The sequence below is a fragment of the Asparagus officinalis genome, chromosome 3 (assembly GCF_001876935.1).
Source record: "Asparagus officinalis chromosome 3, Aspof.V1, whole genome shotgun sequence".
Classification (NCBI taxonomy): Eukaryota; Viridiplantae; Streptophyta; class Magnoliopsida; order Asparagales; family Asparagaceae; genus Asparagus; species Asparagus officinalis.
In genome coordinates this window covers 8,235,313-8,254,361 of record NC_033796.1, presented here as the reverse complement: position 1 = coordinate 8,254,361, position 19,049 = coordinate 8,235,313, and the positions used below count along the sequence as shown (strand labels likewise).

General features: G+C 36.0%; 1 protein-coding gene across 1 annotated transcript in view; it reads left to right on the top strand.

The window, feature by feature from the left end:
- Positions 2,398–19,049, top strand: part of LOC109832849 (kinesin-like protein KIN-14L) — a 36,282-nt gene continuing 19,630 nt past the window's right edge. The window contains 13 exon segments of the mRNA XM_020400304.1: positions 2,398–2,653; positions 2,655–2,787; positions 7,079–7,202; positions 8,206–8,292; positions 8,449–8,619; positions 8,746–8,852; positions 10,580–10,711; positions 11,969–12,147; positions 12,342–12,503; positions 13,649–13,740; positions 14,342–14,493; positions 14,621–14,794; positions 15,662–15,808. Coding sequence (XP_020255893.1) covers positions 2,595–2,653; positions 2,655–2,787; positions 7,079–7,202; positions 8,206–8,292; positions 8,449–8,619; positions 8,746–8,852; positions 10,580–10,711; positions 11,969–12,147; positions 12,342–12,503; positions 13,649–13,740; positions 14,342–14,493; positions 14,621–14,794; positions 15,662–15,808 — 1,719 coding nt within the window. The 5' untranslated portion in view covers positions 2,398–2,594.

The following is a 19,049-nucleotide window of genomic DNA, read 5'->3' as shown; positions in this document are numbered from 1 at the left end:
TATATCTATATATACTATATGAGAGAGAGAACGAGACCGTGGATGACTAGCGGATGAGACCTCTGAGAGAGCTAGAGACCGAGAGAGTAATTAATGGGTATCCTTGTCATGGAGGAATTTTCCTCCTTGTCGCCTGTGCACAATTCTATCATCCTCATAATAGCACAAATTTCCCACCAACTTCACCACTCTCCTCACCTACTTTATGAGAATTGTACCACATAGCGTCAAGGAGAACTCTCCCTATGACAAGGAACCCAGTTAATCTCATATATATATCTTATTATATATATATATATATAAATATTAATTGATATATATATATATAATTATATTATTATATATATATAATATTTTCATATCAGGCAAGGATCCTAAGCGATATGAGTGGCCTACAAAGTTTGTTAGGAGAGCTTTTAGCTATCCACTTAAGTTGCATACAAATTTATTACTATATACTAATTATATATTTATATAAATATAATAATAGAAAGAGTATCCTTTCACTAGGAGGGATTTCCTCCTTATGGACCTCTAGATATCACATGATTGAGCGACATCTGTGATGATCGCTCCGTTGAACTGATCTCATATTCTAAAACCCCAACACACCCAAGTCTATTGTGTGTAACTCGCCTTTTGACCCTTCATCCACTTCGTCATCAATTTTAACGGTTTGAATGAATAGAATCTTTTCACATGCCTCGATGGAGGTCAAACGACATATTCGATTCATCCCCAATACTTCGGTATGTTGGGGTTTGACCTGCAGTTAGAATATGTAGATTTCAAGTCAACGAGAGCGGATCATTCCATAATGTAGCCTCAATCATTTGTGATTTTAGAGGCATCAAGGAGGAAATCCCCTCCTATGACAAGGACTACCACATATAATCTCCATATATATATATATATATATATATATATATATATAATAGAAATATATATAATAGAAAATAAAAATAAAAATCCTTGCTTGATTTTTTTAGGGCTTTCGCATATAGCCCTTCAAATCTTCCGTATTTGTAAATTTACTATGCAATGGTATTTGCGAAGATATCCTAATTCTCTCATAGTAGGTTTTTCTAGTCCTCCCACTTGACTGTTTTTAGGTTTCAAATGAAAGATACCACAAACTTAGTGGAAATTATCAGAAAATTTTATTTCTCTATTTAGAAATCAATTGTTAAGTTAGAAGGATATAAAAATCTAATATGAAGAATTATGATGTATTTTTGCAAATATCAATATTTTCATTGTAAATATGCAAATATGGAATATTTAGGGTGCTATGTGCAAACAACTTCCTGTTTTTTCTGATATCGGGTCGGGTACGAATCATCCACTTGTCGAACTACTTGCTTTGGAAAATGCCACGTATTGGAAAAGCGTCCATAAATATTTGGCGAAGTTCCCGCCTCCACGAAAGGATCACGGGAATTCTTATGCGGTATACACCGCATACAGATATCATATATGCGGCACCGGAATTTGATCGGGTAGAGCGCGCAGGGATTGGGAATCGCGTGATCAGCTGGGACCCACCTGCTACGTTACTGTTCTCATTGTTGTTAAAATATTTTTGCACGAGACTTCATTTTACTTTTGCTATTTGCAACTTTGGGCTCTAGGCAAATATGTAGTATTAGAGCTGGAACGTTTTCTTTTTGTACTTTTTACGCAGATCACCTGAATGTTTTGATGAGAGCAGCATTTGAATTAAAGTTGCGAGCATTTCGGAATGACTCAAGGCTATAATCTGGAATTAAATCTAGATTGAAAATGTTCTTCATTAGCTGCGTTGAATCAAAAAAACCTTATGGCGTCAACTTTCTTAAGTTTTTTTTACTAAGTTATGAAATATTTAGAAAAATATCAAATTAATGCCCTCGAACCAATCCCGTTATGAATGATTTTTATTATCTTCATAGTATTAAAGTAAACTATTTTAGAAGGTCACCTAGTGCAGAAATATATCAACATGTAATTCGTTTTATGAAAAAAAATACAAGGCAAACAAGATAAAATTTGAGTATGATTTAGACTAATAACACTGTTCATATTCCAGCGAGATAAAACCATGATTTATTACTAAAAATTTAACCTAAGGGAGCATCATGTCATGTTACCGGGTATTCAACTAAAGTTCAACAAAATCTTAACTTGATAAAAGCATCATAACTTATTACAGTACAAGTTTTTGCACGAAAAAGAAATAGAGATTTTCAAAATGCAATAAAAACAATCTCTAGGTTGAGAATGAAACAAATCCGGAAATTATTCTCGATGAAAATGAAATAATCCTACCTAGAGAATCCAATTAATTAATAAAAGAAAGCAAGACTAATTACTAGGCCAAAGAGATTGGAAACCCCGAGGGCTAAAAAACCTCTGGCAATTGTCTCTTCTCCCATCAATCTCCCTCTCTCTCTCATCACCCGAAGCCAAGTATCATAAAATAATCAGACATTCGGATAAAATAAATAAAGGCAGCCCAACCCAAGTCACACAAAAAAGTGTCTCAAAAAAAGCATTTTGAAAAACTCTCTCCTGGCCGTTCTCTTTCTTCCCCCAATTCTCTCTAGGGTTTGGTAATGGCGGAGCAAAAGAACCGCTGGACTTGGGAGGTGCCCGGATTCGAGCGCCGGAGATCGTTCGAGCTCGACGACGCCGCTTCATCGGAGATACTCGGTTTCTCCGTCGTTGATCGGCCTTCGCTCTTCGGAGCTCTCGAGAGCGCAGCAGCCGCTGTCTCATAAGCTCCATAAGTTGAAGGAGCAGCTCAAGGTTTGATCGCTATATTTACTTACAAAGGCATTTGATCTAAAACTTTGATTTTTTTTTGTTTGTTTGTGGCAGTCGTAGACAGCTGGACTTTCGTCTAGAACTTTGATTTTCCTTCGTTTTTTGCTTATTTTTTAGACAAATGCACAATATTAGGGTTTTAAGATAACAATGCCTTTGTTAGCTTTGACAAAGAAAAAAATCGCACATATTCACTGTAAAGGCGAACATCTCAGTTTAATAATTAATCCCTCTCTGGAGGTTTAAAGAGTAAAATCCAGCATTTAACTGCAAAAGTGATCAACATTGGGCTCCATGGAATTGTGCATCATTGATAATGTTCGAGTGTAAGAGGCATGTTGTCGTAAGGCGCATTAAATGTAATTTCCAAGGGAATATATAAGGAGGGATGCCTCTTCCCATCAAGATTGTATAAGTAGAAAAAACTCAATTATGGAACTGCTTGGGTTTGTTCAACCTTATGACGATGGTCATTAGTTTGTCCAAATATGCGACTGAACAACTACGAGGAAGAGGTGGATTGTCATTAAACCTCAATGCAGGTGGGCCAGTAGGTTGACTTGCTGGCTTCTAGTATGTCACTTTAGGGATACTCCTCTTCTGGAATATTTATTTGTCTTATACTCGTCCTTGATCCTTCTACCTTAGCCATGCGATGCTTCTATTATTGAAGGCATGATGTAAGTGGGTTTTGAAGGCTTTCCTCATTGCACATGTGAGGGGGATGCTTTTATAAATGTTATAAATACTTTCACCTTGTTTTCATATGGTGGAGATGGAAAATCACATGGAATATGCTTAGTTAAACAGTTCAGGTCGAGATTCCCTTACCCTGTTTTTGCGATAATATCCTTCTAAAGCCAGTTTCACCTACCAAGTTGGATAACAATGTGCTATCACATCCTTCAGGCTTCAACCCATGCATACCCATGTTTCCACTGCCATTTAGATCACCTTCTAAGTCATTGTGATCTGTTAGGTCTTCTAGAGAAATTAGTGAATACAGTTACTTGTAAACATCAATATGGTGTTTGGTTCAGTGTAAATGACATTCCGTCCTACCTCACCTCCACTTTCCCTCATCTGTTCTCCTACCGAACTTCATATGAATTGTAAGCCTCCAGACATCCTTCAAATTTGCATATCCCCATGCTTCCATTATTTTGTCATTGACTCTTCAGCTCCTAATACTTCAAGCCTTAAACTGTCTTCTATTTATTCACTAGGTCTTATCTTCATCTCCTTTTGCTCTTGGCGAGCCATTTCGTGGCCTCCAATATACTTGAGTGATGTTGCTAAAGGTGATCTCTTGACTCTTGTCCTTGAATCTAGGTTTGATCATCTGTTATAAGCCCCTTGAATTTCTGTCGCCCTTGATATTGGTTAACACATAAAAATGGAAGTTAGGTAGACACCCTATTAGAATTTTTATTCCTTAGTTTGAAGAAAAAGTGCTTGGCATGTCTAGGGTTTTCATACTGAATATACAAGAAAGTACTAGTGAGGACCAACATTGTATGAAAATGGATAGAGGTGGTGGTACGTATGAGTACATGACGACAAATCTGTAAACAATAGGGTACAGGGACACGACTATATAGTATGTGTGTGTGTGTATGGAAATTAAAAAATTATATAAGATCAATATTGTTTTTCTATTGAAAATTAAAATTCCTATAACAAGTTTATCTTTCTTTTATTATACATATTATAAATTGGAAAACCACTCGTTTTCAACAAGATACCCAAATGACCATTTGAAATTATAGTTCTGAATTGGGTATGGGCTAAGGGCCTATTTGGTTCATATGGATTGTCGGAAATGGGTTTCCTTTATTTTGGGGCCCAATGCACTTATTACATCTCTAGAAGGTGGGTCTCACATGCATAATATTCCTTCCCTTTTCTCCCTCAACCAAACAAAAGAAAAGAAATTGTTATGGAAATCAATTTCCTACATCAACCAAACATGCCCTAAAATGAATTCAACCCATGCATAATGAGTTTCAAGAAGTGGATGCGAAATGTAGAATTTATGTCCAAAAAATGCATGATGATTGTTTTAAATTAAATCATGTATTATATAATTGAGTACACATTTGAATAAATATATATGTATTCAAGGAGTGTCTAAGGAGTTTCGACGTGGAAAGGGGTAGTGGTATGTGCCGAAGTACGAGTACAACGTCATGATAGAAGCACACATCTAATGTAGGTGAGGAATTTGAAGTTGACAGTACTGAACTATGATGTTATGGTGTCATTAGGTCTCAATGAGGATATTGTAGGCTAAGCTTGTAGGTTAATACTAGGGATGCAAGATGTTGATTCTACATGTGTGGATTCAAGGCCATTTGACGTTCATTAGGGTGAGATTTTTTTAAATATCCCCGGCATGACCCAATAATATTGGTCGGCGGCTAATATATCATTATAAGGCTTGTTGCAAAATGATATGGTCTAAAATCCTCTGCCACTTTTCAGCAATTGTTGGCGGTATATCCTCATCATGGCTGATATATCATCCGATATATTGGTTGATATGTTCTTTTATATGGATTGTCATAAAACAATATACCACTTTTGGCAATTTTTGGGCGACATATCATGATTGTCCCAATATATCAAGTGACATTTCAGCCTAAAAAAATTGGGCTAAATGTTGCAATGTTGGGGACTTTAGTTTGTTTTAAAAGGTTGATTAGTAATCCTAAACATATCATCTACATTTTTGTATGCTTAAATTTCATTAAATATGTTTACATTAATTACATTTTAGGACACTATATTATATATGCACATTATCCAATATAGCATTCCGGTATTTACCAGGTATCCCTGATATTTCCTCGATATCCACAATCCAATATGAATTTTGATCGTCCGATATTTTCCTGACAACTTATATATAAAACCTTCCCATATGCATCACAAGTTTCCCCCCTAAGGTGAAGGTCAAGAGTGAGCTTGTGAAACTGAGAAAGGTAGTGATAAACAATGGAGTTGCAATGGCATTTGCCCGATTAGCGACTGATGTTCCATTTTCTTGATCTACTTATTCAATGAAATTGAAAACCTTAAGGTCAAAGTACACTATGGAGAAAAAGCACTCAAAATGCAAAAATGAGGAGCCATGTGCGTTTGTACCATTGAGGACACTTGTTTTTGTTTAAATGGTATTCATCCTTTTTGGGGTATGATGCAATATTCTGAACACCAAAGTGGGAGCGGAAAGAGCTTGATGATTAACAAGTAGTTGTCTTGCACTTCAAAAAAAGAAGAAGTATATATTCTTGGAAACCAGAATCATGACTAGGTGCCAACTTATTTAATATGAAATGTTGGAAATGAATATAGCTGCAAAAGTGTGAACCTAATTCAACATGAAGCATTCAAATTGAAGATAACCACAAATTTCGTGAAGAAATTATGTATAAAATTCTTCGCAAGTGACAGAAGAAAGCAACTGTGATGTTGAGCAGATGGGCAGGTTCTGCTATTCTAGTGGAAGGATAATTTACATATATTGGAAAATAAACTAATGTCAATCTTTTTGTTATATTGGATTAAAGAGACTCTCAGACAAGGTCCTATTTGGTCAACCATCAAGAACTAGAACATCGTGAATCCACCTTTGACTTGAGTGTTACCCTGTTAATAGATGGATTTATCCATCAATTACTTACATCAAATGTACATGTTAGCTTATAAAATTATTACCTTAGAATTCTTTCTTAGATTTCAGCATCAATTACTTACGTCAAATGTACATGTTAGCTTGAAAAAATTAAACCTTAGAATTCTTTCTTAAATTTCAGCATGCTCCCTAGATGGATCATGAATGAATAGCAAAGACTAATAAAGATCACCCTCCCCTAAAAGTTTTTGATGAAGATTTTTTTTTATTTTTACTTAAATACTGAAGATGTCACTTTTTTAAATTATGTTTTACTTTTCAGCATAGCAGCATTGAATCTTCTTCAAAACTAATTGTCGTGCAGCCGTGGCAAATACCTGATACCAACCCTTTGTCCATTGGCTTTTCTGGAATACAGCCATTGGATTAGGCCAATTTAAAGCTGAACAAGGAACACCTTTTAATCTAGGATGAAAACTAAAGTTAGGCTTTTATCAATTGCATTGTCATGTGATGTATCATTGTTTATTAATTTGCATCTTGTATATTGTTTCTCATTTCACAATTTTTTGATAACCATCTAACATATTTATACTTATTTTTGGACTTTCCACCCCCATCAAATTGGCATCATAGCACACAAGAGAAGATTACTTGGAGTTGAGGCAGGAAGCTGGTGACCTTAGAGAGTATTCAAATGCCAAACTTGAGCGTGTGACACGCTATCTAGGTGTTCTTGCAGACAAGGCTCGCAAATTGGGTAATACATTTAAAAGCACAGTTTTCATGCAGCCAAGCATTGCTTATGCTCCTGTAGTTGAGTGTTTCTAGGAAAATCCATCTTGCTAACAATTTTGGTAGATAGCAGCTGGACAGTTATAATATCATGAACATAAATCACCATGCAAAATGTTGGTAACTAAGCTTATGCAGAACAGGAGCGACTTGAGAGATATAATTATATTGCCTATGTAAGACATTTATTTCAAAGCAAAACAAACAAATGCAATATTTTTCTTCTTTCTGCGTGAATAATTTGTATGGTAAATTTGTTAATTCTTTCTCTTGGTCATGTCTGCAGTGCAGATTTCATTTTAGTAAAAACTTTTGCATTGATAATATTTCATTAAAGACTAGTGGTATGCAATTATTTAATGCGCTTAGGAGTCTATTGTGACTTCTTTATGGTATAAAAATACCTGATGTAGATGGTGAAACTCTATCATGAAGATACTTGTGGAATTCAAAGTTTTTACTCTAGATAGATATTTGCTGTGGTTGGGAAGGGTATTTTTAAATGTTTTAAGTTCAGTACAGATGTATTTTTTCACAAATTGAAGATGTTTGACTGTACGAGTTAATTCTCCTTACAAGAAATTGGCAGCCGTCATTATTAAGTTCGAAAAGTGTGTGTCAGTATCTAGGTAGAATTGAAGGTAAGAATAAGCTTTTGGTGTTATAAACACATTATTTGAAATAATGTTCAGTCAGCTTCATGCTTATCTTCTTTCTGTTTCTTTCTCTATGGTGTATGCTCTATGTGAATGATTCTGTTGTTGCCTGGACTTGGTTTGCATTATAGTCTTGTACAGTATAAATTGATCATTGCTATCTAGCATTCACTCCATTCATGTGTCTATTGTATCCATATCTGATACTTATCAGATATCAGTAGTGCTTTCTGTCTTATCTCAGGATTCAATTATCAGATGTTGCTGCCGTTTTAAACTTATTTATTCAGATATATTATTCCCAATTTTTAGATCAAGCTGCACTTGAAGCTGAGGCCCGGATTTCTCCCTTGGTCAATGAGAAGAAGAGGTTGTTTAACGACTTGTTGACTGCCAAGGGTAATAAAATTTCCACTGATCTTTTCATTTGTTGCAAAATGTGCTAATTCCATCATCTTTTTAGGCTTTAAGTTCTTTCATGGGAACTCTTTTTGGTCCCTTTTTGTCCAATTCTGGCCTGGGCATTACTTTAGGTATTCGATTTCTTTGTCTCAGGAAATATAAAGGTATGCTGTCGTACAAGGCCACTTTTTCAAGATGAAGGTCCTTCAGTAGTTGAGTTTCCAGATGAATTTACAATCCGTGTAAACACGGGTGATGATGCTCTTACTAATGTAAAGAAGGATTATGAGTTTGATAGGGTGTATGGACCCCATGTTGGACAAGGTAAGAATTCATCTGCTGATTGGTTTGACACATACATTTCTGAGAATAAGCATTTGTCCTGCTGCATGATATTAGCATTTTCATGTAAATTAGCTATTATCCTGATTGTCATTTGAACATTTCCAGGTGACTTTTTCTGTGATGTTCAACCATTCATTCAGTCAGCCATGGATGGATACAATGTGTCTATATTCGCATATGGGCAAACAAATTCTGGAAAAACACACACAATGGTACACCTCTCCCCTTCTAAAAACAGAAAGTAATTAAAAAAGAAGAAGGAAAAAAACCAAGAAAAAAAATAGAAAAACAAGAATATAAGCACAAACACTCTGGTCTATGTTCGTACTGTGCAATCTTGTTATACACTGCTTTGCATGCTTAGCTGCAACTTAAATAAAAAATTCCAAATTTTATTCTATTTTTTCTTTTCTGATACAGAGACTTATATTGAACAAAATACAACTATCTATATAATTTAGTCAAATTGATCAGTGTGAGGATGCGTTGTTCACCTGTCACTTTGCTTGACAGTTGACACCATATCTTAGATATAAATTCAATTTCGTATAATGTGTTATCATCTTCCCCTTCTTTTAGACTTTTTTTCTTGGTGAATTTTGGAGGGCTTCTCCTTGGTTAAAACATAAACTGCATTACAAGTAAGGCATCTTTTTCTACCTGCCATGCAGCCCACCATGCTAGGGTAAGCTGCCTACTTGTTCACAGAGTCTTCAGATGGCATATTATTATAGCTTCCACGTGTTGCAAACATTGTGCATCACCATTCTATCTAGAAGAAATTGATGAGAAATAACTGAATGTAGGTCAAAATCAGAATTTCCCATGCAGAGTGGTTATCTTTTTGTTAGAACAGATTTTTTTATTGAATATCAGAAGAGATCATACAAGATACCATGCCTTAAATAGGCTTCTATAAGTTTGGAAATTTGCTTCTAATTATAAAAGGGAACACAAATGGCCTAAATGACCCATCACCCATCCCAATAAAATAAAAAAAGCTTCAAGCACATGTTTTTTTAATTAAGAAAGTTCATCTAACTTTCGATCTTTCTATATGTAGCCTATTATTCTTTAGCAAGAACTAGTGAAATACTATTGAACATGAGAATAAATCATTACAAACAATTACAATGCAGGATACATACTAGACCCAGTCGCTAAAAAGGATTGTGCAAAGATCTAAAAGGCCATTAATGATAAAATAGAATACTGAAAAGTAATATTCAATTACTTAATGGGTGGACAACACTAGACCTGGTCGCTAAAAGGACCACCAAAAAGACCTAAAACAGGCCATCTATGATCGAAATAAAATTCCAAAAAGAAAGATTCAGTTATACCTTGTTATAGGTGGGACTGTAGTCACTGTACTATTTATGTGTTATATAACTGAAGGTACTGTTCACTTTCTAAATACTTGCATCTTGTCTTTATTTATCTGCATCAAACTCAAATTTTTTCCATACCTAAGTCAGGTTGGACGCTAAATATTTATTCTCCTTAAGAAGCCAATTTACTTAAAAGTCTTTAACTGGAAATTAAAATCCAGAAAAAAATCTTGCAAATTCTGTATTTTATGTCATAACTTCAGTTACCCTGTCCTTATTACTGACATTACCTTTGAAATGATTTTTAGGTTAATTCTTAAAGCATTTTTAAAAAATTGTATTCTCTTTGAAATGATAATCGTGTTTTGAGCCTGGTCATGTTGACATTCGTCATGATTCAAAATGATGATTTGTGCGTGTACATGGTGAGATCTAGGCTTGTACTGGTTTCATATGACATATTTCTTGCCTGCGAGGTATAAATTCCAGTAGTTTTGCTATCTCAACTTTGTTTCTTCTAGGTTAAAATTTCTTTCCACCTTATGTATTTATATGTGCACTGTTTTTGATTTTTTTCATTGCTGATACAGTTTGCTATGACTATCTAGGAAGGATCGAGTCATGATCGTGGCTTGTATCAGCGAAGTTTTGAGGAGCTATTTGATCTGTCAAATTCAGATTCAACATCGACTTCTCAGTATAACTTTTATGTCAGTGCCTTTGAACTTCATAACGAACAGGTATTTCTGACTGAACCTGATTCAAGTCAGGGGGGTAGTTGCACCCCTAACATCCTAAAAATTACAATTTAAAAGTTTTCATAAATGCATTTTACCACTTCGAAATTTTACAAAGTTGCACCCCAATCCAATTCTTGCTTAATCTAGAAATGGACACGTGCGAATGCACGTGATTTGAAAACATATTTTTTCTGCATGTTTCTATTTTAAAGTATGAAAAATTGTTTTCATCTTATTTAGAATGATACGAAAACATCTTATTTTTGCATCTTTCTGTTTTAAAATATGAAAATAATTTTTATATTATTTAGAATGTACAATTACTTGTAGGTGGAGATTTTGAGGGTCATTTAATTTTATAAGACAAGATTAACTTTTTATTTGAACTTGAAATCCTCCACTAATTATCTCATCCTCATTGTTTTCATATTACTGTAAATAAACCATGGTATAGATATATGTTTATACTATTGTCTTTTTGTTTATACATATTTATTCTATTTGTATCTTTTATAATATAAAAAGATATTAATTATGCAGGCTCCATTTTTTTTCATGGCATTGGCATTTGAGTGGCTTAGAAAGTTCTAGAAAGAAAGGGGATAGAAAAGAGAAACAAATCAATCCTTGTAAGATTACATAGGATGTTCTAGAAAGAAAGAAAATAGAAAAGAGAAAAAAAATCACCTGTAAAATTACAATTTTACTATTTTCAAACAATTGGAAAGAATGATGTGTCCACCACTCTTACAAATTTGGAATACCCCTCATTGGTTTTTTACATAGTAGTATAGATAACACAAATTAAACACATTTGCATGTAGCCCATTTGATATTTGAAGTTAAGCAGCTCATTTAATTTTCAAATAATGAGCTCAAATGGGTTGGTCCATTTAAATTTAGCATATTAGCAACTAGAAACCCAACCCAAACAAATATTTGCACTTTACTTGCATTAATATGATGCAACAAATCTGATAAGGTGGATGAGTATATTCTCATCAGGAAATACAGTTTTATAATATTAATTTTTATTATTTTGGTAAATAGATATTTGCCATTCGCCCCTCCCAAGATTTTCTCTTCTGGATCCACCACTGCTTATTTGCATTCAGCAGTATATACTTTGTAATGGAAGTGTGAAACATTTCTATTAGCCACACCTTCTTGTTTTGTCCTATCCTAGTGTTTTTTGCTGTACTTTGAATAAAGATAAAATGTTGAAATCATCATCTTTTTTTGTTGTTGCAATTATAGGTTCAGGATCTGCTAGCAGAATCAGGAAGCAGCAAGTTGAGAGTTCGAATGGGTCCTACAGATGCTGTTGTGGAACTTGTGCAGGAGAAGGTCGGGAATCCTTTGGACTTTTCTAGAGTACTGAAAACAGCACTTCAGAATCGAGGAGCAGAATCCTCTAAGGCAATTGTGTCACACTTGTATGTAAACAAAATTGCAGCATGCGGTTATTCATTTGTTGTGTAATTTACTCATTGTTTTCTATTTCACTCTTTTGACAAGTTTGCAATCAACAGTTATTTTTTTAGCTACAATAACTTGTGTAACATATACGTCACTGACTGAGATACCTGATGTTTTCCCCTAGTACTTACTATGCCTCTATTACTTTCAGGGCAATTACCATACATATACAATATAGCAACTGGGTTACCAGGGAAAATCTGTACAGCAAACTTTCACTTGTAGATTTACCTGGAAGTGAGTGCTTACTTGTGGAAGATGCTACAGGAGATTGTGTAAAGGATTTTCTTCACGTGTCTAAGTCATTATCAGCGTAAGCATTGCAGCATTTTATATCTCCTAGCAATTTATACAGCTCCTTACATTAGATCTATTCCTGGAGATAATCCATGCTTCATCTTTTGTTGTTGCTAATAACTAGGTAGTGGTTACCTTTAAAAGAATTGGTATGTAAATGACCCACCTGCTCTCTGATTAGCTTACGCTCAAAGAACTTGTTCTTACTGACTGGTTGTTTGTGATTATGCACTGATAAGGTTCTCCAGTACCCGTTTTAGCTGGATCAAATTTGTGGCACTTGAGACTTACCTATCCTTCATTTTGGTTTTCCAGATAATTAGCAAATCCTGGACCAGCTAAATCCACGTGTCCCTCTAACACATTATCCTTCCTTTCTATTCAAATAAAATTGGTGGCTCTAGAGCCTTCAGAGCCAAATGTTATGATAGAGATACGTGAAGCTGACCTCCAAGGATTGGATCATCATTGTTGCTATGATTGAAACAAATATTTCCGCCTATTTGTTTATAATATAGAGCTCAAATTTTGTAAATGATTGGATGATAATGTGTTTTCTCTTTGGGGCTGGGTGGGAATGATGAATAATTTTTCCAGGCAACATTTAATGTTTTCCTAGGTAAACCCTAAAATTATTCTGGCAATTATTTATTTATTTATTTTTTGCTGATTAGTTATTTCATATCCCTAGAGGAACCTTCACACTCCAGCTCTGTCTGAAATCTTCAGATACTGAAGATTCATGTAGCTGATCCCAGAAATCTCATCATCTTTCCTCTGTGTCAACTTATGGCTTATACCTGTTGTAGTTTCCAAAGGAAACTTCTTTCTTGCTGATACATACAACTTTAACTAGCATGGTTACACAATAAAGCATCCATGCATGACTAGCCAGCAGAACAAGGAGATATAAACCATGATTACTATTCCGGTTTCTACATATTCTCAAGTTAAGCCCGATATATTAGCTAGTCTTTCCAAGATTTGAGGGCTCAATGATATGCAAATTTGTTAAAACTATCACTGTCATGCAAATTTCCCCTCTTTTGCCTTAAAATGTTCAAGCAGATTCATGTGGTTATTTGTAGCTTCTTTGAAGGAACGACATTTGTTCCTCTTACTACTTACGTTCTTGTCTCTGACTTTTTTTTTCGTGTGTAGGCTGGGGGATGTTTTGTCTTCCTTGACTTCAAAGAAAGAAACTATACCTTATGAAAACTCAAGGCTCATGACAATACTTTCGGACTCCCTAGGTAATTGTTCAGTTTGCAGATGTCAATTCTTCGGCCTTTCTAGTTCAGCTTGTTTTTTTATTTTCTAGCAATCATGGTTACTTTCTATCCATTGCCTTCTTTTTCTGATTGGTCTTCACACAAGTAGCCATATACTTTGATAAAGTGTTGATAATGAATTACTGTAAGCATTTTATCTAAATTGTAATTTTGCATGTTCTTTCACCAAATAGAAAATTTTCCAATGTATATATGTCTATATGTAATATGTAGGTGTACATGCATCGTGTGTGTGGTTACATTTTTCAGCATTTTATCTAAATTGTAATTTTGCATGTTCTTTCACCAAATAGATTTTTTTTCCAATGTATATATGTCTATATGTAATATGTAGGTGTACATGCATCGTGTGTGTGGTTACATTTACATACGGTCACTTGTGGATGCTTATGTATCTGTTTTCCAATATATGTATATATGCATGCATGTGTGTGTGCAGTTCCTTAGTGATACACCTATAATCTATGTAATCTTATGTGCTTGTGCGCATGTATGTAATACATCACATACCCTTTTTCTGTTTCTGTTATACACATGATATGAGAGCCTTTTACGTTGTCAGGTGATAGTTCAAAGACTTTGTTGGTTGTTCATGTTTGTCCAAACGCTGCAAATCTGGCCAAAACATTGTCTGTGCTTAACTTTTCTGCTAGAGCAAGGAATGCAGAGCTCAGTCTTGGAAATCGAGATACAATTAAGAAATGGAGAGATGTGGTAGGTTGTAAGATGTTGATTTTGTGTTTTATCTTTTCTACCTAATTTTATCTTTCCGTATTTTTCATTAGATCACATAAAAGTCTGAGGTGGTTTATTTCTTTATTTGTTCTTCCTAACTTTGTAGGCAAATGATGCACGGAAGGAGTTGCATGAGAAAGAAAAGGAGGTTCATGATCTCAGGCAAGAATTGGTGGAATCAAAGCTTGCTCTTAAAGAGGCCAATGAGCAATGCACTCTACTGTTCAATGAAGTACAAAAGGCGTGGAAAGTTTCATTTACCCTTCAGGCAGATCTGAAGGTAGTTTCATATTTATTGAATACAGGAAGCTAATTTAGAATGCTCACTCTTTATACAGACATCATGGCTTTACATCTTAAACGTAGGTTACGATGAGTACATAAAGTGAACCTGATTTTAAAAAAAGAAACTTCTCTTTTAAGTATTTCCTCTGTAGAATGGAAAACAACAATCAGAGTGCAACCTAGCATGTAATATATGGAAAACCAACAGACCTTAAATAATGATTATATCAACATTTTATTCAGTATTTAGCCATTAATGTTCGTGATTAGTGTTTAGTTATTGCTGATAAAAAACTTCATCAAATGAGGTAAATTTTTTTGAAAAGGTCTAGGGTTAAGTCAAACCGTAATTTGGTGTTGGATCTGAATATTGAACTCAAACCTATTTAGTTAATGTACCATATACTCATCTTGCATTGTTTTGCATGACACTTCTTCTAGTGTAAATGCTATAGGCATTTGGGGGCTATTCGTTTTGTGGAAAATTGCTAGTGTAATGCCATTTGCAAAAGCCAGTTGCATCAACAGCTGTCTGTTTTGTTGCTGCTAATGTCTGTTTGCGACGGCAGTTGCAAAAATAATGCAGCTGTAGATATGTCTTTAATCACTGCAGTTGCAGATTTCTAGATACCAACTTAAATAAGAGTTTGACATTGTTTAATTAGTTTTATTCCTTCTGGTAGTGTTTCTGAGGGTGATAAGTTTTTCCATGAATATGATTAGCTGATGATGCATAAAAACTTGTCAAAGCCGGATGTCATTTGAGATGCCATATTTGCTGCAAAGTAATAATTGATATTACATGTCAACAGACTAAAATGTTAGCATTTTAATGTGTATTCAAGCTCTTGGTTTTTTGCAGTCAGAAAATATAATGCTCTTGGATAAGCTTAAAAATGAGAAGGACCAGAATACTCAGCTTAGGAATCAAGTCGGTCATCTAGCACAACTGGAGCAGGACCAAAAAATGCAGATTCACGAGCGAGATTTGGTTATTCAAAAACTGCAGGTAAGAATGGATATCTTTTCATTGTGATATGGCAACATTTAAAATTAATGATTCTGGAAAGAAACTTCTTGACGAATGCACTATGCTTTTTTAACATTTTAGTGCTTATCTTGGTCAATGTGACATGAGAAATTTATACACATTTTGTGTGGATCACTATTAATCATATATAAGCACCGAACACAGTTTTAAAGGCTTTGAGTATTTTGTTGATCCTTTCCCTCGTTAAATCTAAGAAGCACCGACTCGTGAAAAAACCCCCCGTCCCCGTGTCCGACGCTTGTCGGGGACGGACGCGCGTTCGACACGCGTTCGACACGCGTCGGACACGGCGTCAACGGCGTCGACACGGTCAGCGCTAGTCGACACGGCGAAGTTGAGGGCGACACGGCGAAGTTAAGGGCGACACGGTGAAACCAGATTTTGAAACCCAAACCCGAAACCCAAACCCGAAACCCAATTTCAAACAGAAACCCAAACCCTAACCCTAGTCGTGAGAAAACTTACCCGATTGAAGTCGAAAGGGCTCTTGCGAAGTGAAGAGGCGCCGCCAGCTCTCAGTCTCCTCCTCGTCGTCGTCGTCGTCAGCTTCTTCTTCGTCGTCGTCGTCGTCTTCAGCTCCAAGGTCAGTCCCTCTCTCTCTCTCCCCCCCCTCTCTCTCTCTCTCTCGGACTCCGCTCTCGCTCTCGCTCATCCCTTTCCCTCTGGTTCTCTCTTTCTCTCTCTGTCTTATCTCTTTCTCTCCCTCATTTATCTCTTTCACACTCTCACCACAAAAAAACCCACAATCTTTCCCCTTTCACAAAAAACCCCCCACGAACGCCTCATTCAACCCACCATCCACTGTTCTCCCTCTCTCTCTCTCGAAAAAATCGCACACGAGATTCAAAACGCCCCTGCCCTCCACTACGTTTATTTTTAATTTTATAATAGTTTCAAAAGACCTCTGCCCCCCACTACGTTTATTTTTAATTTTATAAGAGTTTCTTACTGTTTACTGTTTTGTCATTTTTCCCACTGTTGGATGCCTCACTGTTTGGGATGTTTACTTTGGTATTCTCATAGTTAACTGCTGCTGATGGTTGGTTTAAACCCTATTTTTTTTCTGTTCTGCTGGTATTGGGTTATTAGGATGATAATCTCTGTTTATTTGCTATTTTGCTGCTTTATTACCGTATTAACTGTTATTAATTATTTTTTTTATCCTGTTTTGCTGCTGCTGTGTGATTTTCTAATGTTAACTGTTATTTGCCAACTGTTCTACTGTTGTATGCTGATTTAGATGTTAATTACAATTGCTTAGCTGTTGTTTGCTTAGCTGTTCTACTATTGTATGCTAATTTAGATGTTAATTAGGATTGCTTAGCTGTTGTTTGCTTAGCTATTGTTTACTGTTCTACTATTGTTTGCTTTTAGTTTACTGTTCTACTATTATTAATTTCTTAATTTATTGTTATTGCTTATATTTTACAGAAATGGAACAAGACGGGAGTTCTAGTGGTAGTGGAATACAAGATGACAAATGTCCACTTTGGAAATATGTTACCAAATTAGAGAAAAGAGGGGGAACGGCAGGAGGAAATTGGAGATGGAGATGTAATTATTGCAGAGAGGATTTTACTGGTTCACACTCAAGAGTTAAAAATCACCTCTTGAGAATAAGTGGGACTGGAATTAAGATGTGTTCCAAATCAACACCCGAAAATTTAAGGGAGTTTCAAAGGACGTTGGATCAAGCAGAGGCGAGGTTGATGGCTTCTAGGCCTAAGATGTCAGTTTTGCCTACATCTTCGACTGCAAGTACGGCCGGTGTAGGTGCAAGTGCAAGCATGCTGATTGATGCAGGTGGATTTAAGAGGAGGAGGGGGCCTAATACCGTGGAACAAGCATTCAACATGGGAGCAAGGGAGGAATTGGATGCATTGATTGGTAGGATGTTCTTCACCGGGGGATTGTCCTTCAACTTGACAAGGAATCCATATTATGCCAAAGCTTTTGCATATGCCGCAAACAATCCAATTTCTGGCTACAAGCCTCCTGGTTACAATTCCATGAGGACCACTATCTTACAACGTGAGAAAACTCACGTAGAGAGATTGATGGAGCCCATCAGGGGCACATGGCAACAGAAGGGAGTCTCCATTTGTAGTGATGGGTGGGCGGATGCACAAAGGAGGCCCATCATCAATTTTATGGCGGTATGTGAGGGTAAGCCAATGTTCTTGAATGCCGTGAATGCCGAGGGAGAAGTCAAGAATAAGTATTTTATCCAAACACAGCTAGAAAAGTGCATCACAGAGGTGGGACCGAAAAATGTCATCCAAATCATAACCGATAATGCTTCGGCATGCAAGGCCGCGGGAGGGCTTGTGGAGCAAACTTGGCCTCACATATTTTGGACTCCTTGTGTAGTCCATACACTCAATCTTGCTGTCAAGAATATTTGTGCGGCTAAGAACACGGAAGCAAATGCCGTGGCTTATGCACAATTACATTGGATTACAGAGATCTCCGATGATGCATTGTTTATGAAGAATTTTATCATGAACCACTCTATGCGGCTTTCCATATTCAATGATTTTTCCAAGATGAAGCTCCTATCAATTGCCGACACAAGATTTGCCTCGTGGATTATTATGTTGAAGAGGTTTAAGGTCGTCAAGAGAGGCCTCCAAGACATGGTCCTTAGTGATCGATGGAGCTTATATAGAGACGATGATGTGGAGAAAGCTCAATTTGTGAAAGAGAAAGTCCTCGATGATTTGTGGTGGGACAAGATAGATTTTATTCTTGACTTCACCGGCCCAATCTATGAAATGATAAGGGTCACCGACACCGATACACCATGTCTTCATTTGGTGTATGATATGTGGGATACAATGATTGAGAAGGTGAAGCAAGCTATTTACAGGCATGAGGGTAAAAGGGATAACGAGGAATCTCCTTTTTATGAGGTGGTTCACAAGATCTTGGTGGATCGATGGAACAAGGGCAACACCCCGCTTCAGTGCTTGGCACTCTTTAGTTCCAAGGTAATATTTCACATTTTACTCTTTAATGCGAATATTTCAATTAATTTTAATACATGAATTTCTTCTCACAAACATAGGTACTATCATTCCACATGGCTCAATGAGAACGTCAATCGGCAACCTCCAAATCAAGATCTTGAGATCTCTACAGAAAGATCAAAGTGCTTAAGAAGATATTATCCTAACCCCGATGAACGATTGGTGGTGAA